Source organism: Struthio camelus, chromosome W (genome assembly GCF_040807025.1).
Source record: "Struthio camelus isolate bStrCam1 chromosome W, bStrCam1.hap1, whole genome shotgun sequence".
Classification (NCBI taxonomy): Eukaryota; Metazoa; Chordata; class Aves; order Struthioniformes; family Struthionidae; genus Struthio; species Struthio camelus.
Window position 1 is genome coordinate 68040934 of NC_090981.1, and position 26478 is coordinate 68067411.

The 26478-nt window shown below is 42.3% G+C and overlaps 1 protein-coding gene across 3 annotated transcripts in view; it reads left to right on the forward strand.

The window, feature by feature from the left end:
• The window catches only part of LOC104138483 (netrin receptor DCC), a 608580-nt gene extending 583314 nt beyond the window's left edge, over positions 1-25266 (forward strand). For all 3 annotated transcript variants that reach the window (XM_009666101.2, XM_068925912.1, XM_068925913.1), the window contains 3 exons: positions 7464-7676; positions 22557-22699; positions 25031-25266. In XM_009666101.2, the coding sequence (XP_009664396.2) occupies positions 7464-7676; positions 22557-22699; positions 25031-25120 (446 nt within the window). In that variant the 3' untranslated portion in view covers positions 25121-25266. The remainder of the gene's footprint in view (positions 1-7463; positions 7677-22556; positions 22700-25030) is intronic.
• Positions 25267-26478: the final 1212 nt, after the last annotated feature.

Sequence of the window (26478 nt, forward strand, 5' to 3'; positions counted from 1 at the left end):
TACACATATATTTTCACATCACAGAGAGTCTGTGCTGCTGGTCCACAGGGAATTACTTTCGAAATGTCTGATTTTTCCTCCTATTTGATTGTTGCTTTCAGTCAGTTCAGACAGGTCCTTGGGGGGCCGATGATTGAAATTCTAGCAGAGGGATCATAGGTAAAAGGTGGGTTCAGGTGTTCTGTTCATCAGCCCAGTGTCATTTCCCCTCGTGTCGATGTACTGACAGAGTTCCTTTTACAACTAGATGGCAATTTCCTCTGGAGGGCCAGGCTGGTATAGTCAGTTTTTGATTTGCTGCTTAAATTAATATCAAATTCACCACAAATGCAATGCACAAAAACAAAGCAGATTCAGTTTCTTGGTTGACATACACTAGGTGTTGAATAAAAAATTCACTATCCTGCGCCTAATCATGGAGATGGGAAAAAAATTGAAGACTGAGTTGTTTAGTCTTTTTCTGAAACAACTTTGAAAAAAATACTATAAGTTTGATGCGCGTCTAATACACGCTTCACCAGTACTCACTGCAGAAGTATAGATAGTGAAGAGTCTCACATGTCACAGGGTGATGAGGTATAAACACACAGTAGCATACAAATGGAGCCTCTTCAGGTAGGGCACGGTTCGAAAGGGCAAAACATATCCCCTCATCCCCCCCCAGTAGAGGATCTTCAGATATTTACCTCACCTTGATGTATATCCACGCAGCTGTCATCATCTTTGCCTGCTTGGAAAGGAACCTCAGCTCCTTCAGTCTTCATGTCTTCCTATCTCTTCTCTGCCTCTCAACTTTTACCCCATCAAGTACCTCCACACACAGATCTGCCTTCAATGCCAGATTTTTCCCCAGAATGGAAGATATAGCACCTCTTGGTCAGCTGGTCAGCATCTGAACCTTCTTTTAGGACACATCTCCTCTCAGAAATGATTTGGTCAAACTGGCCATGCCAGAGACATGGACTGGAAGTGAGTAGTGCTATGCTGAGATCCTGGCTCTTCCTGATGTAAGTTCTATATAGAAATGTATGCGTTTGCCTAATTCTTTCAAGTGCAGAATGCCTGAGAGTTGAACAGAAGATTATTAAAACACAAAAGTTTTCTGGCAGGAGGTTAAATACCAAACAATTCTAATTATTCAGCAGTCCTGAAGGACCTTGAATAAGCTCAGGTAGTGAAGGTTTCGGATAATTTAGGCAATTCCTCATTAAATAATTCAATAGCAGTGGACATAGTCTTGTTTCAGGTAATTTCTGGACAATCAAGGTATTTCAAAAATTATCTAACCCCATTACAACATGAAATGAGAATCTGTTATAGTTGCAGTTACACTCTCTGGTTTAGGCTAATGATTTCCAAAGCTCCTAGGTCATACTGAATATGCTGTTCAAGTGAAATATTATCTTCCTTCACTGTGCCTTCCATTTTCAATACCACCGCAATCAAGCTAAAGTACAAGTGAGTGGAGATGGTGTTTGTTTTCTAGTGACAATTGACAGTGTCAGAACCAGCCAACAGCTCACTAGCTTCATATAATGGCAGAATTCATTAGTTGTCAGTCTGCAGAGAGATGAAGGCATGTAAAAATACATTTCTAACGTGATGCCTAAAGCTTTTCTCAGCACCAGTGCTGCTGCTGCTTGGTGCCAGCACTGGCAACGTCAGGCTATCTGAAAGAACAGTCATTCACAAATGCTTCCTATCAGCTCCCTAGATTAAGAAGCAGCTGCTTCATGTCTAGATCACCTCTCAGTGTCTCATGGATGACTTCATTGCAGCAGCAAACGGTGATAGATCAACAAAATGACTCCAACATTTTGAATTCTCTCACACATTTCTCTTTTTTTGCAGGGGATGGGCTGTTTTCTTAATACGATCGTGTGGGTTTTCTTGAGAGCAACTAGCAGTTAAAGAGGCTATAGAGAAGATGTGTGAAGCTTTTTTGTATGCACTTGATGCTTGACCAATTGCAACTGTGTCAGAAAAAAAAAGAATACCATGCAATAATTCCTCCGAGACAGAGTCTACCTGCAGTACTACATGACTGAGCACTCTATTGATCAAGATGGAGCAGTCTGTGAATAAATCATACGCGATGCCATTAGGAAGGGTGATGCTTTGCATTCTGCCATGTAGACCATGCTTGAACACCTTTTTCTAATCTGCAAGCCATTTCTCATTGACCTCAGAGAGTCAAGTGCTGCAACATATCTTTAGGCCAAATTTTCTACTGAAGAGGAAACTAAAGGAAATGAAAGGGAAAGTCAGGCCCTTGAACCACCCTTGAATAATAAGCCGACTTGTCAGTTGACTAATGCTGCTGGCACTGCCAGCCGTGAAATACAATTGCTAAATATCAATGTTTCCATCTTTCTAGACAGAAAAAATGTCTGAGCCATAATAGAGTGAGTGCTCTCTGTTCAGCATTCCTTAGCCTCCTCCTCCAGAGTCCTCCCCAGCTCCGTGGCACCCGCTGCGTACAGTTTTAGCAAGACAAGTAGAAGATGGTGATGTGCCAGGGGCTACAGTTCTTTACAAAGGGAAGAGAATACCTTTTTTCTCCTCTGCCAGAACTGTGGAGATGCTGAAGGCCTTGTGGTCTCGGGTGGAAGAGGAAGAGAGCCGGAGGAAAAAGAGCTCCCACCTGGGAGATACTGAGGGGGCACTACTGGTCATGGAGAGGCCTCAAAACAACTAGCAAGAGCTCTGGTGGTGCCCTTAGCAGTAGGCCTCTCCTTCTCCATCCCCATACAGACACACTAGTCAGTATTAACAGAATATATTCTGGTCACGTCGTGATAACATTTTTACAGCAGGCAGACTACTTTTCCTTAGGCTAACCCTGAAGACCGTATGGAAACTACAGCTGGTCTAACAGTGCAATTTTCAGAGCATTTCCCTAATATGCCACAATTTATACTGGAAGCGTGGAGGTGTCCAGAAAATTTATTTTAAGAAATGATGATGTATTTTTTTCCAGTATTGGAAAGAAAGCTTGCAAAATGTATAAACTACAACAATAAAACAACAATTATATTAATAGCGTGAGGGCACAATGGAAAAATATTAAGGAGTGGAGATAGCTTTACCTTCCTTAATTCATTAAAGTGAGATGTCTTAACTGTTCGTTACAAGAAAATATTTCCTGAGCACATTTCTTCTTGGAGCTAGCTTTCTCACAGTGAACAGGCAGTTCGGCAGCGAGATAATCTGTCCAACTTGCAAACTTAAATTACCTCTGGCGTATTCTGGACGTAGTGGGAATTGTAATTTTTATTCAATAGTGCAATTCGGTTCATTAGCGAGGAAGGAGGACGCTGTAAGAATACTGGCCATTACCACATTTTACATTTCAGGTACCTTGTCTGTGTGGTTTCAGCAAATGTTTCCATACCTAATACGAGTGGAATGAGTGCTATGCTTGGGTTGTGACTCCAGTCCTGTTTTCTTTGTGTTTTCCTCTAACAACTGAATGATCAGCAAAGCACTTTATTTTTTTTCTGTGCATAATGCTTGGGATTTAACTATGCTTGATTTAAAAACGGTTCCATTATGTTCTCAGGAGCTGGATTCAGTTTTATATTAATATATTTTAAAAGTTATTCCTCAAAAGTGTTCTTTGGGATGTACCTGAACTTGTAAGAGAGCAGTACCCTGAATCAATGTATTTTCTAAAAAATTATTGCTATTTGTGTTACAGTAACATCTAGAGATCCCAACAGGAATGAGGGCCCTAGTTTGTCAGCATTATACAGGCATATAATCTTGGTCACATGATATTTACAATCTGTGTAATTCAAGGGTACACAGAAAGTCATTAGCAGGTATGGAATAAAGTTCAGTTAGAATAGAAGATAGATGTGTTCATAAACCTGAAGTCATTAAACTGGTTAAACGCATTGTACCAACCAACATGTATGCAAAAGCAAAGGGAAGACCAAAAAATTTTATATCGGATGTCTGCTTTTCTGCTTGGTGACCAGAGAGTTCATTGCTGCTTGAGTTGAGAGCAAGCTTATTCTCAGCATTCCTAAATTAGACATAAAAATGAATGCAAATAGAGCTTTATCCAGAGTTTCTCCACTGCAGTGAAAGACTCTTACTGGTTTTACTGGGCTTTAGAACAGGTCTTCATGTATAGCATATTCTTTTCCTTACTTTGGCAATATATTTTACTAAATTCAAGAGCAAAAGATCACAAGAGGACTGTATCACAGCATTATCTGCTTCATCTTAAAGGCCAGCTGGAAGTCTAGTTTCCATTAAAAGAATAATTAATAAGTGGATCAGTACAAATAATCAGAATTCTCTGACACTTCTGTTGAGGTGTATGAAGGCAACTGCTGAGCTGTTAAGGAGGAAATTGATGTAGGTGATGTAGGTAGCATTAGCAATGTGCTCATCTTCATCCATCCTTCAAACAAACAATCCATCCTCTCTTCCTGCCGGGACCCAAGGGAACTGCAAATTGATGGCTCTCATTATGCTCGCAAGCACGCACATCTTTTTTTTTTCAAAAAAAAGTCTTCTCAAGAGTGAAGCACCTTCATTAGACCACTTGCCTTCAATTTTTAAAACCCAACTCTAACTTCTGTTTTTAATAGAATCACCTCACCTTTGTCTTCAATAATAGCTGGAGGATAGCATGAAATTTTTTATGCAATAACAGTTATGTAGGTCTCCAGATTTTACAACTAAATCTATAAGATAAAACATCCATACAATAAACCAGTAATTTTACTGTAAGGCCTACTTAATGTGGAGACCATTATGGTGATGCTGGCTTCTAAAGCTTTGTTATGTGAGCGCACAGCTGCAGAAAATACCAAGAAGGGTGTTTTGTAGAGAGTAGCAAAAAGTGGTCTCACCTATTTAAGGGGAACGTTAGACCTAAGAGTACAGTCAGAAAAGAAAACAGAGAGGGCTGTGCTGGGCAAGGAGGGAAATGGAAAAGCAGAGACAGAGTAACGGCATGACTATGCAAAAAGTCTTGAAGGTGAAAACAAGGAAAATGAACCACAGTCTAGCAAACTTTTACAAACCATAAATGATTTTGACCTTGGTCAGATCTTGTAGTTAGCTTCCTGTGTGTGGAGTTCAATATTGCCGGGGATGTCTGCTATATTGCCATAGAAACAAGTAATGGGGTTGTGGAAATGAGGAAATATCCTCATTTCCATTTTTCAAAATTGTTTTGCCACTTAGTAGGTTGTAATTATTTATATACTTTGACATTAATTATTATAAAATGCCTTGAGATTTGACTCGGCAGTATAATTGCATGTTATTTGTACAATGAGTTCTGGTTGTTGCAGCAAGCTTTGAAAGAAACCAGCTCCTCCAGAGCATTTTGGGTCTCAATGTAATAACTAATGCTGATATCTATGTGTCAAGAAGGTTGTTTCCTTCAGTAAAAGGATGAGCTTTTCTTAGATTTCTGGTTTCCTGACACAAGTTGCATGATTAACTCTTGTGTTGTGAGCCATCGTGGCTGGCAGAGATACTGTAGAGACATTGGACAAATCCAACAAGCTCAAAATAAAGGAGTTCCTGTTGTTATCAGGCTCTTCATTGACTAGCTTACTTCTTGCCACTGCTACGCTTTCAATAAGGTCAGGAGTCCTGGGCACTCTTCCCACGAGGAAAACTTTCTCCAGTGCTGCTCTTCAAGGCAGGGGCCAGGAGCTAGGAAATGAGCTGAGAAAGGCTACAAACCTGCGTTCTTGGGAAGCCTCAAATGGGTTCCTGATGCAGGATTTGGAAGAGGAAATAGGAGATGATGTTTTTGATCCAGTGCCCATATTCTCATCCTGGAGTAGGAACAAAGTAGTACTACAAGCAGCAGCAACCTCTTTGCTATGGCATGGGGAAGTGAGTTTCTTGCTGTCATCCGTGGGGCACCACAGCAGACTTCCGCTCACCAGTCCTCCCCATAATTACCTCCAACTAGTCAGGCTTATCAGGATAGGCATGGTGGTTAGGAAGGAATTTTTTGAGACTTTTGCTTATTCCAATTACAGTTTTCCTTTCAAGATCAAAATAATCTGTTGTCTTTGGAATTCATTTTTCTGTCTTGTTTTGGTTCTTAAAGTTTGAACAGTGTGGCACAGTATTATTTCCTAGTATGAACAGCAGGAGGGACTTTCTCTCCATGAACAAGAGTCAGTGTTAACTAAAGAGCAGTGCTGTGGAAGAGAAATGGCAATGTTACCCCAAACGTGCTGGGTCCTGACATGCTGTGCCAGCTCTGTGGAGAGTGCCGGGGCTCCGTAAGCTGGTTCATGCTGCAGAGAGCTTTCTGTTTCTACAACAGAGCCATGCCTCTTTCGGGAAACTACTTCAGTGAAGCTAAAGTTACAGCTCACACTCCACATCTGAGCGTGGGTACTGCTGCTTGCAGTTGCTTGTGTCCCTCCTCCTCTGCAACGTGTTCTTCATTCTGCGCTCCCCGTGGTGGAAGTCACTCTAGCTAATACTACAGGATTAGAAGATTTGTCATCTGATAGGTGTTGGGACACTGCAGTTCAATTCCAAAGTACCAGTCCTTATGCTCCTTATGTAGGTGCATTTGCAATACTGGTGATGTTGATGTTAGACATTGTACTGTACCCATGCTGAAAATTCCCATACCATCGTAACCATTTTGCAGTTTATAATTAGGACAAATTAATAATTAGGATACAACATGGGTTTCTGGAGGGTTGTAGGAATAGAGGACTTTACTCTTTGCCTCACACTTTGTTTTCCTTAATACCTGAGCTGTGTTTGCTTCTCTCTTCTGCCATGACAGAGCTGTTAAGCACTGCAGAACACAGCGTAGCTGCGTTTTGTGTTAGAGGATTGACACAGCACGTTTAGATCTCAGAAGAATGGACTTTGAGTATAGGCTAATAAAACAGCAACCTACTGCTTTGGCACACTAAATGTTACAGCTGTCTCAAGGAAGAACAATATTGGTGATTGGTTGTGTAGAAATTAATTACGTCCTTTCTTTGTCTCTAGCTCTTCTCCACGATGACTAGAATAGTACCATCAGGCTGAACATAATGAGTTTTCCTAGTTACGGTTGTTGCAATCTGCACATGATGTATTTATGGTTTTATTGATTTTTAATATTTTAAAGCACCCAGATCCTACGACACTGGGAGCTTAAGAAGTATGAATAAAAATAAAATAGAGAGAGGAAGATGAAAATGTCATGATTACATTTTTTTTTAAAGGAAGATTTATTGTACTTCGACTCACACATGGCTGCTCTGAGGAACATCTGTTTTTTTTAAATTCATCTGCCAATAACTTTTGATAGAAATGTTTAGATGCTTCCTGCAGCTTCTTGGAGATCGGAGGCTAAATGCTTTACCTTCTGTTGAAAATGATCATAAAAGTAGGAAATAAGTCTTAAAAAACACCTCAGCAATAATTCTTGGGTTTTTGGCTTACTGGTTTTTAATATTCTCTTCCAGCTGTAAACGAAGGCCCGGCATCCCAGCAGCCGTCCTTGCTACCACCGGCGCAGCCTGAACACTCAAGCAACGAGGATGCCCCAAGCAGAACGATCCCCACGGCCTGCGTCCGCCCCACGCACCCCCTCCGCAGCTTTGCCAACCCCTTGCTACCTCCACCCATGAGTGCAATAGAACCGAAAGTCCCTTACACACCGCTTCTGTCTCAAACGGGTAAGGAAGAAGGGGGAAAAGTCAGTTCAGGGAAAAGATGCAAAGCGCAAGACTGTCCCATACGCTGAAGAATATCTTTAAGTGCTCACACCATGAGGAGTGCATGTACGCGGTTTGATGGTAATAAGCTAGTATTTCATTCTGACATTCTGGCATAAAAATTCAGGACAAGACAATAGCTTAAAATCAGAGTTAACCAGTATGTCATGAAAAATGAAATAAATGAGATGCCAAATTAATCATTTGGTCTTGTTTCCAGTCTCCTGTTGTGCTACAATAACTTGAAGCAATGCCAAACGCTTGACTCTTGTTTCAAGGCTTGTCTTTTTGATAATGAAAGGACTATTTATGTATGCTGGAAAAGAACTGACTGCAATTCACTCCAGTGTGCAAAGTACTTAAAAATTAAATAGCAAGCATGCAAGGAACAGGAAAAAAACTATTTGAAAAATAATGGTCATAGAATAATGCCACTTTTGATTGAAGCTGCGGGCTGTTCCCAGGGTTAGATTAAATGGTTGTATATGGCTGTAATGAAATGTTCATTCATTGTCTCGTAAACATGCCGGTGACACAAGTGCGCGACTCAAACACCGTCTGCGCCAGCGTGGGCAGGTTTGGGTGGTGTGGGGCATGGCGGGGTAGGAGATGTTGTGCCTTGCCAACTCCAGGCTTCATTTCTGGGTTTGTCCCCTGAGCAGCGCCACTTCTAGAGAGCTGCTTTAAAACTTTTCACTGTTGGAGCACATGAGACCGTGTGTATAGTATATATGGTATATGCTTGGATCATAACATAGGCCCAATGCTAGAATTGTTCTTCACAGGAACTGGTGTTATTTGCGTGCCGCTATTTGGTGTAGTAGCAATAACTCCTAGAGCTACCTACTAAGGCAAAAAGAGAGTTTGCAGGTTGGTATTTCATTTTAACTGTTTACTCAGTTAGGTTGAATAATACCCAGTCTGGCTCAGAAAACCTTTGAGATTTCAGCTTTGCTCTTTCCTGTTGTGATATGTCCTTCTGAATGTAGTTTTCTTTCCACACAACGTATATCAGTTCCATGTTTGCAAAAAGAAAGCTACCCAAAAAATCTCTGCATTTTTTCCTGGAAGTACCTGCTATCCATCAGCAAGTAATCCAATTTCTGACAGCAGTCGGAAGTAGATAAATCCTTATTTGTTGGAGAAATGCTTTTGCCGGGTAGTACATTTGAATTATTTTTATACATAATAGAGTCAATTCATTGTTATGTAGTACAGCATTTTACTTTGTGAGGGTCTAACTCTACTTATCTTACTCCAGGGAGTAAGCATAGTCACCTCAAAAGGGCTATTTGCCCCGTAAATCAGTTGGGGTTTACCATGTAACTATTATTATGTGGGGGAGGTACAGAAAAAGGGAGTCGGAGCATGTTACGAATCTCCATAAATAATCTTGCCATCCTGATAAAGTTGCCTTTTTTGGATAAATAATCTTACTTTAGAAGATGCAATGTTTCCTACAGGCAAGGGGTAGGACTTTGTTACTAGGCAAAATTTAGACCTGAAAGTGGCAACGCTCTGTATTATGGCTGATAAAGCAATGGAAAATTCTGCTGTGCTGGATGCTGTCACATAAATGAAAGCATGTTGCTGGGTGATACAGAAGATTTAAATTATTGTGTTTACTATTATTTTAAAATTGCAATTTCTACCTCTTAGAATTTTGTGTAACTTCATTTCTGATCTTCCACCTGCTGTTCTGTAGTGTCAGGGGCTATTTATTTTTCTCTCTGTATGGTTTCTCTTGTTTTTCTCAGTGTACTTGTCCTCGTAGTCATTAGCCAGACTGATACTATTTCCCTTACCAGTTCTTTCTAGAAAAGTCTGTTTTAGAAGCATTAACTTACACTTGTGCCTCCAGGCAGATGTAGAACTGCTTCTGGTCCTGTACAAGCTCACTTGCTTGCATTAAGGCCAATTTTTGGTTTATGTAATATTTAAGAGCTGCTTAGAAACTTTTAGGTCATTAGTGTGACTATTTTGGTTTACCAAATATGAATACTTATACAAAAGCCAGAATAAAAACTCTTTAATTTTGTAATTTTTCCCAGTATTTTTTACTTACATTTGAATATCAACAGCTTTTCATCAGAAATTCCAAATATTTCCCCTAGCACTTACGAATTTATTGGTTTCAAGCTTGGGGATCTGTTGGAAACAGGCACTGAATGTGTATTTTTTAAGCTTAATAATTGTCTAGTTTCTCAGCAGTAAGTAAATCTGTGCTTTGTGGTTTTATGCTAGTTAAAAGATGCTCAAAACAAGATTGATCTTTCAGTATCCACTCCTGAATCCCTTCCCTCTGGAACCTCAGTCTCTACTCTTTTTGCTTCAAATGGGAGATTTAATCCGCCTTTTAAATTTTGCTGGAAGGCTAAAGGGAAAGGAGAGAAAGCATTAAAAAGGAGGCCAAGAAACAGCACCAGTAATTCTGCAAACTTGCTACTACCCATGAGTATGATATCTTAGCCATAGTTATATGGCTAAGATGTAGGCCGTGGAAGGGGAATTTTGGAAACATTTTTGACTTTACAGAGCTCTTGATGGATTTCTTGATTTGTACCAACCTGCCAGAAAAGGTGGGCAAGCTTTTGGCAGACCAGCTGAACAAATTGCCATGTGGACCGTGTCTCCTAATTCTACTCCACTTAGAGACACCGCAGGCTTATAAAGCTCTTGGCAAATTCCCATGTTAGAATAATTGTTACTTTCCTCAACCTGCTAGATAGAGTTATTTGGTACGTTTTTTTAATCTCAAGAAATTTTTACATGTACTATGTAATAAAGTAGTAGGGGAATAAATAATAGTTTCATCATTAGTTAAAGTAATTAAACTACTCTTTGCTTTTCTCCCTTCTTTTTAAATGCATGTCAGTCAGGTAGCTTATTCCTTTACACCGTGCCTAAGTCTAAAGCAACAGTCCTGTACAATTGAAAGGGGCGAAAACAACAGAGAACTGTAGAAATCGATCCGGAGATCTCCAGCAAAGATTTTAAAAAGCAGGAACCTGAAGTTGAGTAGATCCATCCCTACGAGCGCCTCCATTGCTGACTTGCAGACTCTAGCCCTGTGATTTTTATATCTCTTTTTATACAGCAGCTTTGACGGAAAAGCCTGTGGTGTCCACCTGGCGCTTGGCCTGCCCTGTTGCCTGCCCCATGGCCAAGTGCATGCTGAAGCTCCATATCAGTGCAGATTTGGAAGTGTCAGGAAGGGATTTTAGACAGTCGCTGACCAAGAAGGTTGAAGGAGGAAAGTTTAGATTATAGTTCTAGAGTTGGCATCTAACGCTGGCCCTCATGCAGTTTTAGCATTTAAATTATTGTTTGGCTCTCACCCAGAGGATGGATGAACGGAGGGGGCTTTCTTGACTTTGACTGGATGCTAAAAGGCGGTCTCTCCTCTAGTATTTTACCCATTCAATTTATCTCTGTAGTGGCATTATAATTAGCTGTTAAACTCTATCTTATGTTTCATAAAAAAGACAGATCACTTTTCAGACGTGTGGGATTTTGCCATGAGGGTATGAATAAATATTGAAAAGGCTGTGCTCCTGTTTGTTGGGTCATGGCTTCAGCTTAATCCACAGCTAAAATCTGCCATTTTTCTTCTTCTTTCCCTCCCCACCTTTTTTTTTTTTTTTTTGCTTGAGCCCAGTAAATCTGAGCTCTTCACATTAAACCCTCCTTGTAGATATTTTATAGGAGTTCTCAGCTTTTCATCACCGCTTTGTGATAGAGCGCTTCAGGTTCCCAATACTTTTTCTGAAAGCGTGGGAATATGTCCATGAGCTTTCCAGTCCCCACTGTGGCTGCAGCCACGTCTCTTTGCAAATCAGGCACATAGGCATATAAGTGATTTGACTTAGTCCCCTTTCAGGTTAAATAGAAAATATTTGATGGAGTGTTGAGCTTATTGCATTATAGATCTGCCATAAATTACACAAATGGACAGGAAACAATTTTTTTTTTTCCCCTCGCAAATGAAAATTCCTTTTAGGTCTCGATGATCAGCTGCACTTTAAATGAACCTGAATTAGGAGGTCATTTTTCTTCTGCAGAAACAAGCGTGAGGTGATGGAAAACGCAGCCTCTGAAGTAGCGGTCTTTATAGCGTGTCGTGGTTCTAAAACTTTAGCTTTTTCAGGCTCTGATATCTTTTGTCAGAATGTAAAAATGCTACTTTTTTTCTCTTGCTACTTCACCAAAAAAGTAGAGTTAAAATCCAAATTCTTGCCTCCCTGGACTGCCTCTGTCAGTTGGATGCCCCAGAGCTAAAAGTCACTTTGTTGCACAGCAAAATTGAGCTTTCTTTTCCTTCCTCCTGTTGCGCTGTGAGGCATGCCCCAAACTGGGAATGGTCTGGGAGTTCAGGGGAAGGGTTGCACTGCAGATGAACTGTGTAAGTTTTCAATTTAATTCTCTGCTTCTTTGGAAGAAAATGATGTATTCTCAATATAATTTAATGGGGGTTGTTTGGGGAGGAAGTCTGGCAGGAAAATACCTATGTGAAAAGCTGTAGTTGGCTATTGCCTGGACATCAGTGCAACTCCTGAATACCCAGGGTGAACTACACACCTAGTCTTTTCATTACCAAATGGGATAACAGAGACTGCTAAGAAAATGAGCTCTCTCAGGTTTTTTTTTTGTGTGTGTGTGTGTGTGTGTGTGCGTGCTGCTGCTTCTCTGCTAAAGCTGTCATAAAAAAGAACCAGAAAAACAAAAGAGAATACTCAAGCCAGTGGTAGCCAGTGGTAGCACCGTGAGTTAAAAGTCAAATAAATAAGTGATGAGATCAAAAGGAAGAAATATTAAGCAGGGAATCCTGAGCCATAGTGACCTCACATAGCAAGGATTTGCCTCAGAAGGCAATGAAATTGCAGGTATAAAAGTGAATATAGGCATGATGCTGTTCTGTTTGGTAAACTTGCTCTTGTACGTATGGAGAAAGAATGGCAAATCCTTCCCAGAACTGCTGTAAGAAGCTCTAGTAGAGGAAGCAAGATTTTCCTGGGCCAGAAACCAGGTCTGGCTGCGGTTTTGCGAGTGGGTGTTTGGCCCTGGCTCGGATTTCTAGTAACGGTTCCACAAGCTCCCTCCTCCCACCTGTCTTCCTTCCTCGTTCGGAGTTGTGTGGTTGCGCTGAAAATAGACTGCTCCTTTCAGGAACATGACTGAAATCGCTGGTACGCAGGTGTCTTGAGTTGTCAGTTCTCAGGCAGCGTGTTTAGAGAGGGAAACTCCAAGAATAAACCTTTTGGTTTTAAGGTAGGCAAATCTGGGAGACAAAAATTTAGAAAACTCTGGGGCTAGATTTGTGCTTTATAATCACTATGTTTTTTAGAGTGTTTAATCCCCTCAGAGCGGTGCAAGGGCATTTATTTTGAACAATCACTTAGCTCTAATTAATTAACTACATAACCAAATTCTGGGTCCTTTTTTTTTTTTTTTGGAAGTTTACCACTCAGTAAAAAATTCCTAGGGCCAATGTAAAGCACACATGAAAACTAATTGTTTCTAACTTGATTTCAGTCATTATGTGTAAAGGCAATCCTGAATTCTTCTGGTAATAGGGTATGAAAGTCTTTCTGGCTCAGTTTTTTTTCTTAGTTTAATAATGGGTAGAAACGACTGAGATTTGTGGACTTCTCTTTATCATAGTTTACAAGTAGGCGAGGTCTACAGATACACCGAAAATATGGTTCATTTATGAACCTTTTATTCTGAAATCTTAACTTTTTTGCATTAGTAATTCCCAAACTCAAAACATCCAAGGAAAATTACTGTTTTGTTTCATAAGCCTTTATCTGCCCCTCCACCTTCAGCTTTCAAATGTTTTATCTTCCTTGTTTCTTTTTATGAAAAAGCTTTCTCCGTTCCACTGAGATACGTGGATAAAGAAGGGTCACAAATGGGTCACTCCTGTGTATCAGCAAAATCTGACTGCAGTCCAGTCCCATACTTAGGCATAGCTTTAGACTCCTCAGTTGTCTCATTAAAATCAAAGGGACTGCTGGAAGGTGTAAAGTTAAGTGAGGACCTAGGTGCTTGTCTGGATAAATGAACCGATTCTACTTTGATATAAATGAGCTATTTCAACACAAGGCGGCAGTCAAATAATTAAAAAAAAGTTTTTTTCTGGATAATTAGACTGTAAACGCATGGAAAGATTTAATGATGGGCAATGTCTGTGTTCCTGTATTTCTGCACCTTTGCAGCGCAAAGGAGTAAAACTTTTTTCCACTGCACGTACGATCTTCATATTTAGTTGGGCTTGAAGTTGTTATCGCTAAAGAGTTGCAGCCAAAGGTAGTCACTTCTGTCATGACACACACCCCACATAGTGTTTGCAGCAGAGAGATTAAAAATATTTTATTCTTTGCGGTTCAAGAGGTAGTGAGGGCATGAAGGACACGCATGAAGACATGTCTCTAATGTGACACAGGCTTGGAGTTCTTGCACCGACCTAGGTTTCTACGCCCAGCCTGTATCCTGCAGAGTAAAAAGAAAAAAGCCCAATGGAAGTTTTTAGATATCTGCAAGTTCTTAAAATGTAGAGCTCCTTTTTGATGAAGAGCAGCTGAGAAGACAGAGAAATGATATGTCAAATATCTCTCATATTTCAGTGTATCTGAGAGGCTTGTGTTGTTGCTTTTGTCTTGAAGTGTCCTTTCCAAACTCACTGTTTCTATACCTATTTTGAAGCCTGAACACATAAAAATGTATGAGGTTCATCAGTGGTAGTTGAAAGGCCTCTCGAATGGGCAGTCCCATTACTTGCTCAGTACTGTATTTTTAAGTGACTAAATGACCTCTTTCTGTGTACTATTTCTCTTTTTACTTTCTTCCTCTTAATATCAAAGATTCCTAAATTTAACTTTACCTCTTTTTAGAAGTATCTCCCATGTGGAATGAGCCAAGCCTCCACTGATTATCACCTCAAAAGTCATTTTTTAAAACTCTGTTTCATGACGAAATTTTTTTTTTGTTTTTTTCTTCTCACCTGCAATGTAAAACTGCTGAGTCATCAAATAATATTTTTCATATACTTGCATATTCTATTCCTCTGAGAGGCACCATGTTATACGGGATCACTCTGTCACGGAAATACAAGCAAGCTCACTTCTAAATGTTACTCTCATCTTTCTGTTTCAACTTTCAAGCCATTTAAACTAATAGAACATTGCTTTTACTGGAAGAAATACCAAATGACCTGTTAGGGGCGTTTGATCTGCTTGTGATTTTCTGTTGTACGTTTATGGGAAACTTAACCTCTCCATACTGCAAGATAAGCAGTACATCCCACCATGATTGCTTACTTAATAAGAAAAATCTAGATGTGTACTGGTATATCGCACTCCTTCCCCTCCCTCTGACATTTAGGCTGCCAACCTTGTTACTGATGCTACTGCATCTGGGACATCTGAAATTTTTAGATCATTTTGATTTTCCAGATTGATGTCATTCATTTTTGAGACCTTAATTACATTTTCTTTTGTTTCATAACAGACCTAGTTAATGACACAGACAGTGTTTGCCTTTGTCCTGTTGACTAGAAAAAGACTGCAGAAAAGGTGTAAGATACAGGGGCAGGAAAAGATCATCTGTTTTGAGTTACAAGTCTCACGTCACCTTCTGACTTCTGTAGCTTATCTTGACTTTTATGGCCCCATTACGCAGGGTACATCCTGGCTCCATTTATCCTCAAGGAATACTTTAATTCTTACAAAAGCAAAAGCTTGTTTGCATCCCACTATATAGTTCAGAAGTCAAAAGAGATGGAGATGAGTTACTTCATTGATTATGGCTTCGGGAAGGCTTTTTTTTTTTCTATGAAAGAAAATAGCAGCGAGGAGTCAAACTCAGTGTGAAAAAGCACAATCTTTTAGTTTTGGAGCAGCCGCAAGCCAAACGAGGCTCAGTGTTGCCAGCAGAATACCCACACGATCCAGCCAGAATGACTCTGTGCATCTTCTTTCTTCACCAAAGAAGTGCTCAAATCCGCGGTCAGTATCTCCTTATGGAAGCAACTCACAACACCTTTTGGCTAACTCCTTCGATACGGTAACACAGATGTTAGCTGGGTAAAACTGGATCAAACTTCCAAAGGGAGTAATTGAGAGTAAGATTTTCTGTTGAGTTAAGACTGGCCAAATGCAGACAGCATCAAAAGGCAAAGCCTGCAGGAAACGAGGATGGGCAACAACGAAATAGAATAGAATTTGGAGACTTTGCAAAAGATGTAGTGCAAAAGATGTAAGTAGTGTCCTGAATATTCCCAGGAATGTCTGAAAAGTGACTTCTACTTATGAATAAAAACCTAGGCAGGGCAGAGCGTTCAGGCAGTTTGGGAACCCACTGACAAAACTTCTAGTCTAGGCTGATGATGGAAGCTGATAAAGTACAAATGTTATCAGTGAAGATCAGAAGGCTCTCTGGGACATAAGGTAATGCTGAAAATTTTGGACCCCTTGAGAACACCTAACAGTGAAGAGTTCCAGCAAGGATAGAGTGATTTCCAGCTGAAATTTCCCAAATGAATTTTTAAAATGCATTTTGGCCCTTGGCAGATGGAAATGGATCCAAACAACAGATGAAAACCTGCTATCACAACACAACTTCCAGTGCTTTGTAAAATGGCGTTGCTATTTCCCTTGTTTCTGCTAAAAAAATAGCTTCCTTCATACCTCCTAAGATCATAGTTAACTTCTCTGAGCCACATACCGACTTGTAAGCTTGAAAACATGTAAGCATGAAAAGCAGGCAAGCTTTTCTCTCCACTCATTTCCTACTGTTGGGCCCAGCAGAATCTGTGGCAAAGCTTCCTTTTCTTCGTTCTCAAAGATATGGTTCATTCTTGACTAATTTTACTAATCTCATGAATAGGTGTCTGCTCCATGCCAGTCACATAAGGTCGTTGTGAAGCTAAAGGAGAAGGAGAGGGCCTTCAGAAAGACAGTTCACCCTACCTCTCCACAGACTTTGGAAGTTGCTTCTTTCCATAGATTACAGAGGGAGGCTGAACGACCAGCTGAGGCTCATGCCTCCCTTTTAAACAGCTGAAGGTACATGATACCCGTTGCACTGACCTGCCGCAATGAGTGGCGTGAGCAGCAGAGGGACAGGAAGGGCCGTGCTGTGCCTTTTCTGGTGTTCTGGCTCCCTTCTGGTTCTCCTGACGTGTCGAGTAGCGAAGCCTTGCACGCTTTGGCTGGGATTAGAGTTCATAATCACAGAGTCACAGAATGGTTGAAGTTGGAGGGGACCTCTAGAGAACTTGAGGAACCCCATTGGTAGTCGTCTTCTACCCCAATACTTCCCCATCAAGCATGATTTCTTGCCATCACTCCTTAAACCAGTTCCTTTAAATGTTTGCATAGATCTTCATTTTCTCCAGTTTAACTATTTTTCCCATGTCACTGTTTGAATCATCACTCAAAATGTCTGTAACACACGACTCAAACAGGAATTAACAGTCTTTGTGTACGACGCGGACCCCCCAGTCCACTGAGTGTGAACGTAGCTGCCTTTGATGCTTCCTGAGTTTCCAGCTCACTGTGCTCGCCACTGCCAGGGACTGCCCTCTGGAAACACCCACATGAACAGCAGAATTCCCAGATGCTCCCACTGAAATCAATTGTTACCTCCTGGCTGGCTACGTCTCATGTCCCATTTGACATAAAGCAAAGTAAAATAATGAAAATTAGCTCTCCCAATGTATTGTTATCAAGAGAATGAGTGCTGTATTGTTTTTACTTGGTGTTCATCATCATAACATCTGGTCTGATATGCACAAATGCATACAGATTTAGAAAACTGCTTCTTTTTGACTTGATAACAGGCTCGCACTAATGTGCGATGCTCCTGAAATATAAAGGATGATAATGTAATGCGTTCAGTATGGGCCTCTGAAAAGCAGTGGTAGCTGGAGTTTGCACCTGGTAGTCATATATTATATAACTAATGAGCCAGCGAAATGTTTAATAACCCAACTGAGAAAACGAAGCTTTAAAGCGGTGAATTTGTGCTGAGGCTGCTGAGAAGTACACCTGATCAGCGTTGTCATCTCCTGCCTCGGTGGCCTCAGTTCCAACGTTTGCTTTTTTTTGTTTTTGAGGCTCCTGCTAAATTGGAAAACATTAGAAACCAAAGTGATTTTAATTTAATTAGCTACTCATTTGCATAAATTAGTTTACTTAGCATGTCAGCCTTCTGTGTGCAGAACCCTCATGGAGAGGCCCGCTCGGTCTTTCTAATATCCTTTGGGGGAAGGGGGTTCAACTGTTGCACTAGTCACATATTGCAGCCATTCTCTTTGAAAATGCTGCAGGACATTTACCAAAGAACTGGGAATGTACAGCCAAACCTAAGCAACATTTTCTCAGCTTCACTTTAGTTTCGAGCTTCATGATTTGCCTGTTGCTTTTGTGAGCTAAAGGGCAAAACGTTGCACAAACTGAACTTAAGCATAATCATCATTACGGCTTCTCATTAACAATATCCGGGAGGGAACATCTGTCTTTGTGCAGAAAAGCAGGTCTTTAAGGCCAATTACTACAATTAATGAGTTACATATGAGAGACATGATTTTTACCACGGGATTTACAGGTTTGTAAGAGGAACATATTCTGCATTTCACATGCGCCCCTCACCATTTCCTTCTCCACCAGTCCATGAGGATCAAGCAAGTCACAATGCGAAGTCGCTTGCATAAAGAAAGCTTATATGGTGCATTAGCTAACCAGTAAGCAGCACTGATGCGGTGCCTCTGCAATGGTGCTGTTTATTCTTCGTTTGACAGTGCTATCCCAGGACCCAGTCAAGATTTCCTGTAATAGGCCTCTGATAAGTCTGCCTTTAGGAGGGCATTGGAGTGCTACCAGAACAGAGATAATGACACAGCTAGCAGCTGCAGGAGGCACAGCTGCTGTTTCTTTCTTCACTGAGTGCTGCAGATGTTTTCAAAGTGTTTGGAAAATAATGTTGAGACACTACAGTCTCTGCCCCAATGAGCTTAGACTTTAATTTGTCTGTGATACAACCTCCTTATCTCTGTTGTTTTTTTTTCTGTAATTAATCTCTTGCATTTCTCATTGGCTCTGCAGCATATAACCGCTGGGTGCACGTTGCAGTCAGTGCTTATTTCAGGACGGCTGGATGTGTAACACTTCAGGGCTGTTACATAGCAGGGAGCAGACAGGTTTTTTCCTATAATAGCGCTGAGGATTAATTCTAAATGTTAGCGCATGTGTGGCTATGAGGCCAGATCCCATGCTTTACCGAGCCAGTACGGGATGCGCAGTGCACAAGATAGCCGCAAGCGACCCAAGCGCAGGGCCCGAAACCCAGCTCAGGCATCTTGTGCCCCTTCCGCTCCATGCCAAAATGCCCCACGTGCTGATACAGCGACCTGTGCCCGGGTTTAACAAAACTTGGAAGCTTAGAAGCGCCTTTCCGAGCAGGTCTTCCAGCCGTTGAGCCATGCGGCGGCTGGGTTTCTTCTCTGCGTGCTTTCTTGCGCTGCCAAATAACATATGATGCCACTGCTCTGTAGCAGCAATCGTTCAGTCACTCAAGACGTTGTGGGTGCTCGTACTGATGCCAGTCAGGAAGCCTGTGTTTGGTTTGGAGATAGCAGAAAGAACATTAAAAAGCTGAATGGGAAGGGAGGGGGGATTACATTTCTTCTCGGGAAATCATCTTTTTGTTAAGAAATGGAAGTGAAAAACATTTCCTTTCTTATAAAATGATTAGAATGTGCAGCACTTCGAAGATTGAATCTTTGGGGATAACTGTATCTTCTGTTCTTACTCTGAGACACAGGGAAGTTTGAAGGCCCGGTGATTAAAAAAGTCTTTTAGCTGTTAAAGGGGAGCTGGAGGAGTGAGTGTATCTTTGTGGCGATCTGTTTGGGTTTGGGTTGAGCCTTGGCACTTCCATAGCTTCCGTTAAACCTGAATTATCCAGGATTCTCAGCCTCAAAGCAATTGTGTTTGTGACTCTCTTTCCCATTTTTGCCCGTGTCGTGCAGTTCTTTGCTGCAACTTGCCTTTAATGAACAGGCTGTTGGCAGCTCCATTTAGGGAGGGATTTTGTTCCCTCTCCTGCTCCATTGTGTTTTCTCTGCCTTCAACTAATTAAGACTGTAAACACAGTTCTTTGAAATACCGGGAAATTAATCCGCAACTTTTGTCTGCTGGCTACTCGCTAGAGCCGCAGGAACGCAGAAGCTGTCAGGCCGGCGGTCGTTTGCTGGGACCTGGCGGGTAGTTCTCCGCTCCGGCTGCAGCAGCTGCCTTCCTCGCTGCGCCGCAGTTATCCTCGTGGTAGCATCACACCAGGCTCGGGAGCCTTACGCTTAATGAGCCCATAATCATCTTTAAGAAAAAGGCAGGAATCTGATGATGAAGGGAAAACAAATGGGTGTTTAAGCTTAAGATTGATGAGCAGACAGCTTGGTTTTGCATGGAAGCTGGGTGTTTCCAGAGACGGGGTATGGAGCTAGCTGAACTATTGCTCCAGTGAGAGACAGCATAACCTTTAGACACCAGTCCAGAAAGGGACTTGGGAGTCGTGATGCTCCCTTACTGTGCCCAGCTCTCAGCATGCCCAGGATCCATGGAGAAGGAGAAGGGATGGGTGGAAATAAGATCCCTCACAGCTGGTATAGTAAACAGAAAGCTGCCAAAACCTACAATAGTCCAAAAGAAATGCTGAACAAGGGAGCAAATGGGACACCTTAGTAGTCTACCAGATTTAAGCGCTTTTGGAAAACTGCAATTTCCAGCCTGAAACAGCTTCCAGGCTATAGCGCCTTTGATGGGTGTCACAGTAAGGGTCATTGGGCTCGCCCGTGGGGGCGCCTGCTTCCATATGCACGTTTTATGGCTCATGTGTGCCAAGACCTGTTTTTCTCTGCGTCTAATTCTGATGTAATGGCCAAGAGCCTAAAGGACTCAGTATTTCCGGAGCTGACTTCCTGATGCTGCTGTCTTTTAATACCTCTAACAAGCACGATCAGCTAGCAAAGAGATAGCTGTTGTTATTATCATTATTATTATACACTTTTTTTAATAGAAAAAAAGAGAGGGAACTTGCTGAAGATCGTAGTGGAGGGAATATAAAGAAAAAAGCTATTGGGCCAGTGGTTTTTATTTACGATTTTTTTGTCTTGATTTCCAAGGATGTCAAACGAACAGAATAAAAATCTTGTTCAAGTCCTGTGGAAATGAGACCTCTGCCCTATAAGTCGAAAGTCATTGCCTGTGCCAGCGAAGATCTCCTGTGAGCTGCTGGGGATGGTTTGAGGGATTTTACAGGCCCCAGTATGTGATGCACTCTGCCGAGCAAGTGTCAGTCTGGAGATTGCCTGTTAAACGTATGAACATCATACTTGGCCTTAGGGCACCAGGAGGCATCAAAGTGCTTGAATGGCCATAGAGGAAATGGGGGAAGAATGAAGTTGGGGACTGTAGGAGGTGGAAGAAGTGACGAAGGACCCTCACTGAAGGGAGTTTGGCCTTACACAGCTCGGAGGGGGCATGTTTAAGCAGTAGTTTCAGGGGGAGCAGGATTATGCAGGCAGCAAGCTATCCTGAAAATGCTGTCCCTAGTTCAGCCTTGAATCTGTGACGTATTTCTTTAATACATGATCTCAGTTGGATTTTGTATGATAGCTTTAATTTTCAAAATATCCCAAAGCACTTAAAATCAATGTCTTAGATGCTTCTGTTTCCATTGGCCGCTCCTATGTCTCCAGCAGTGTCTGCCACAGAGTCAGGCCCATCGTACTGAGCGGAGGCAGATTGGCTAGGACAGTGGTTTTGCTCTTTGATGTTTTAAATCATTAACAGAAAAATTTTGATTTCCACTAGGAGAAAGCTAAGGCATCTCAGTTAGTGCATCTTTAAAGAATCACACTTCAAGCAGTACCTGAGCTGGCACCTCTTTGGCAAAACAGCAGTGCTCTTACTCGGGGCTAGACAGGGGAAAAGCAGAGTTGTTTAAAAAAGGGAAGTCCTCTTCTATAAAAAAAGAAACCATATTTTAATACCCGTTCCATATGTTGAGCTCCTTCCGGATGGGGAAGAAAAGTCAGAAAGCGTCTTTTTTTGTTGTTGTTTCAGAAGGGAAATACAATTTTTCTGAGCTCATTCAATGAGCCACGTAGGGGGCTGCTGTCAGTTTGAGGAAGTTAGAAAGAAAAGTTGACAAGAAGCGTGGAAATGAGCAGCCAGAGCGGGAGAACTGTTTCCCCAGCCTGCCCCCTGCTCCCGCCTCTCCAGTCTCACTTTCTCCCTTGAAGCACGACGTCAGACTGACAGTACCCTGCCAGGCAGGGGCCGTGGGGCCGGGGTTTGCATTATCTTCATGGCATACCAGTTTCATAGGTATTTTCCCCCGGGAAAATTAAATTTCCGCCTGGAAGACTTTGTTTTGCAAAAGAGCATTTTTTTCCCCATCAAAACGTAGCCTCAACAGAAAGTCCCTAACCTGCTCTAGCGGCGCGTCGCTTTTGGCAGCCGAGCCCACGACAGTCCCACCCCGCAGTAGAAGTAGCTGTCAGTCGTTCCGCAGCGTTGAGACGTCTGGGATGTCGATCCTGCTGAGGACCGCAACAGGATTTAAATCTAATTGAAGAGTTTTTAGAAAGTGTTTCCGTCGGTTCCGGTGCTCCTCTAGGAAGAAGTGTATTTAGAAAGGGGACTGCACAGTCATGACCAAAAACACAAGCGGCAATGGTAACCAGTTAAATCAACTGTATTTTGCCTGTGATATCTTCCCTGCGCTGCCCTTCGCAGAGCTGTCTGTTCTTATTGTGACTTTGGTTTCTTCTTTTAGGGCCTAACCTTCCCAAGGCTCAGGTTAAAACAGCGTCGCTTGGATTGGCAGGAAAGGCAAGATCACCGTTGCTACCGGTGTCGGTGCCCACAGCCCCGGAGGTCTCCGAGGAGGGCCACAAGCAGACGGAGGACCCCGCTAATGTAAGACTTGCCTTCAAACAGAGCCTCCTTGCCCAGCTCATTGCCCCGGAGATATATTATGCCATCTTCAATCTATACAGTAATTTTTAGATAATGTTTGGTCCCTGCTTACCTAAGGTATTGCGCGACAACCGATAGCTCTTAGGACCCTAGTAAAAGATTTTGGCAGTCAGTAAAACTTACCCTTTGACATTAATGGACTTTGGCACGTGTGATACAGGGAAGAAGAGAGTGCTTAAATTCTGTATTAATATCGTCCCTGGGACAACTCACACAACCTCTCTTGAGCTCCTCGAGATATCGGGAGGAGAGAAGAAGGGAGTGAGAAATGCAAGAAAGGAAGAAAATAATTTTGGCAGGAAGAATGAGTATAGAGGGAAAAATAGTAGTCAAGAAGCAGATAAGTGAAACTGGAAGGATGATGAAATTAGGATGATCTTCTCACTCCTGTTAAGACTCTCTTAGAGAAAGGTCTCACATCCAGAAGATGAAACAGTGCAAAAGAGAAGGAATAAGGAAAAAATATATATTAAATACATACTGCATATTATCTCTTTTCATCTACTTGCACAGGATAATTTTTCGCTAGGCACGATAGCAGTGATTTGTCCACCGTCTTGTTAATGAATCCTTTCACATTTTCAGCCTGGCTGAAAAGCTTTGCTTTAGACATGCATATGGGAATTTTTGGTCTGCTGGCTTATAAGGGTAGGATCATAGCATTTTATTCCTGTTTATCATCATCAATAGCATGAAAATATATTTCTGTATGTAGTTACAGAAGGATTCTCACATTTTGCTGGGAAAAGGGAGTCAAAGGGCATAATTATATTTGAATATAAAGTTTTAACATTCTGAACTTCTCTTGCCCTCTGGAGCCTCTGTGATGCCCCTGCTTCACTGATTCTCTGCAAAAATGAGGTGATGCTAATGGTTAGTCCTGGTTCCTGCAACAAGGTCTGCAGGCCTCAGAGTGATCTAGTCCCAGGATCAAAGCCAGGAGGGTTTTTTTTTTTTTTATCCCTAAATCTCAAAGCAGGTAAGATCATATGCTAGAGGCCAAGCAGCTAGAGGGGATGCTTTTCAGACTTCCCCTGAAGACTGAATTTTACCTCCGCGAGGGTAGCTCACAACGTAGACCCCAGCTCCTCCAACAGCCGCGGGACGGACCAGACGGGGCTTGGACTGAAGCACCAGTGGGTGAAAGCTGTTACTGAGCCAGGCAGGCTGGAGCAGCTCGGGGCTTGCTGCAGCCCGGCTGCGGTGCTGAGCTTCTTATCAAATCCTGCTGCCTCTCCTGCACAGAGCAAGTAGGAGACATAACGTCTTCTGCTGGAGGGGGAAACAACATTAAAAGGCTCTCTTTGGTAAAATCACTGGTGTAAAGAGTAATTTAACACAGAACATTTGATAACACGAAGTGCAGTTTCAGCTCTCAATACCTTATTTTGTAACAGCAGCACGATTTATTTCTCAGGAGAGACGCTGCTCGAGCTCCACAAGTGTGAGAACGGTTGCGGGAAGTAATGATGCAGGCAGCAAGTTCATCAGAGGGTCAGAATTTGGGGATAAAGGCTAACATTTAGGCAACTTTTTTTAAGCGGGTGCTCTTTTAAGTTGCCTGCTCTTAACTCCATCCCACCTTGGGGACTGCAGGCTTCCTATAGCACTTACAGATCTTTTACCTTATAAAACCCACATAAATAACTAATGTTGGAGCTTCTTCTCGCTGTTTTGAAAGCGGAGACTCATCCCTCCTGCTCTTGTCTCAGCAATTTTTGAGGACAGTTGTTCCTAGCAGTAGGTACATGATACTCATCATTTCAGGGTTTGCTGCAAGTTCAAAGCACTGCTTTTTTTCCAGTCCAGTTAAGTGCTGAGCATCTTCTGAAAAGTGTTCTCCACCCTCTTCTCCCGCTAAAGGCCATGATAGGAATTAGTAACCACTAACAACAGGAGCTGAGGAAGGTCAGCTACTTGCAAACCCAGACCTTGGCAATTAACAGTTGCAGCCTGCCCTAAAAAAGGCACGTTTTGATGAGTATTTGATGCATCTGCCGGGTAGTAGAAAACATTATCCGCCATGTGGGGCTCACGTTTCTTCAGCTCGTGGGTTAAGCCCAAAAACACCAGCCTATTCAATCTTTACATTTCAGCCCAGTCCTGAATAACGTGGCAAGGCCCCGCGGGGTGCTCCCCCCGGCAGGCGCCGGGGCTCGGCGGGTGCCGCTCGGGGCCTCGGCTTCTCCCGCGGCCTCCTGCGCTCTTTCGAGGTGCTTTGGGTTGCAGCGCTCACTGACTGCTGGTTTGTGTGTGTTTGCTCGCTTGCAGGTTTATGAACAGGATGATCTGAGTGAACAGATGGCCAGTTTGGAGGGGCTAATGAAGCAACTCAATGCTATCACAGGCTCAGCCTTCTAACAGCTTTTGAGGAATAGGTAATTATCCAAGAGCATTGCAGCATACCAGTATTTCATGCATCCCCCTCCCCACCTCCGCGACCCCATGAAATCATCTTCTTCTCGGCACCATTCCTTCAGTGCAAGGAAGATTCCTGAAAAGTCCTGAAAAGAATAATAAAGAGCAAGAAAAAGAAAAGAAGAAGAATGTTACGTAGCTGTAGATCTGGCATCTGAAGTGATGAAAATGTGTCCTTTGCCAACGCAAATGACATCATCACAGTGGAATTGTAGTTGATGCCGCTGGATTGCTCATTTTGATCTACTAGTCTTCGTAGAGCTCAAGTTGTCATGACTAACGCACTTGTTTTACTTCGTAGAGGTTTGTAGCTCTTTGTATAGATCTTAGTCTTACCTCATGCAAGTACGTTTTTCAGCATAGACCATGCCATAATGAGACAGTGTTGTAGTTCACTCTTTTTGTTTTCTATGTATTACTGCTGAATACAGAAACACCCGTAGCAAGTAGCCGTACCACCACACCAAAAATCTCGAAATTTTCCCGACAGCACAAAACGAACAGACCAGTTACTCATTTCTCTTGTAGTTTCAGCCACTCATCTTGCACACGTGGTGGGTATTAGCAAGTTGCTGTAAAATTCAGCCATTTTAGCAAGCGTTTGTAAATCCTCCCATAGTTAATGTTTTAGGTATGGCAAACAGAGAACCAGGAACGTAAAAAAAATCTGCATTGGTGGCATGCTGCCAGCCAGCCACTGTATACTTACGAAAAGCGGACATAACATGCAATCTTCTCTGACACACGGTAATTATGTGCTTAAGCTTGTAATAAAACATTTCCGCATATGGGTGGCCTTTGTGCCAGACCGCCCTGTGATGACATTTGAAAGCTCTGCTAGGGCCACCTTTAGCACTAGCGAAGACAAAAAAAAATGCAGCAGAAGTTTCCCCGACCTTTTCTTTGCCTTTCTGCCTCCTGCAAGATGGCTCAGCTCCAGGAACTCTGCGACTCAGCCGCCGACTGCCCCTTCGCTCGGCGGAGACAGCTGAAATGGGAAGGTGACCCGAAATTCAGGTGGAGAGGGTAGTGGTGGCTAATGCAGCGTGCTTCCCACAGGTGAAACAGGTGAAACAGAAAGTTCTTCTTTTTCTCCAGAAAGAAGAACTGCGGAGGCCCGGTAAATAGTGGACAGACAAGTTAGGGGGGCTCTTTCCCAACGTAATATTTTTGGTTTGCTATTGACAGTAGTCCGGGAGGAAAAGCAAGCAAACAGTGGTTGACGGCAGGACGCTGTGAGCCTGCGTGAAGCTTTTCAGTGCTTCCTTCTCCCTCTTGTCCTAGTCCTTTCGCTGCATATT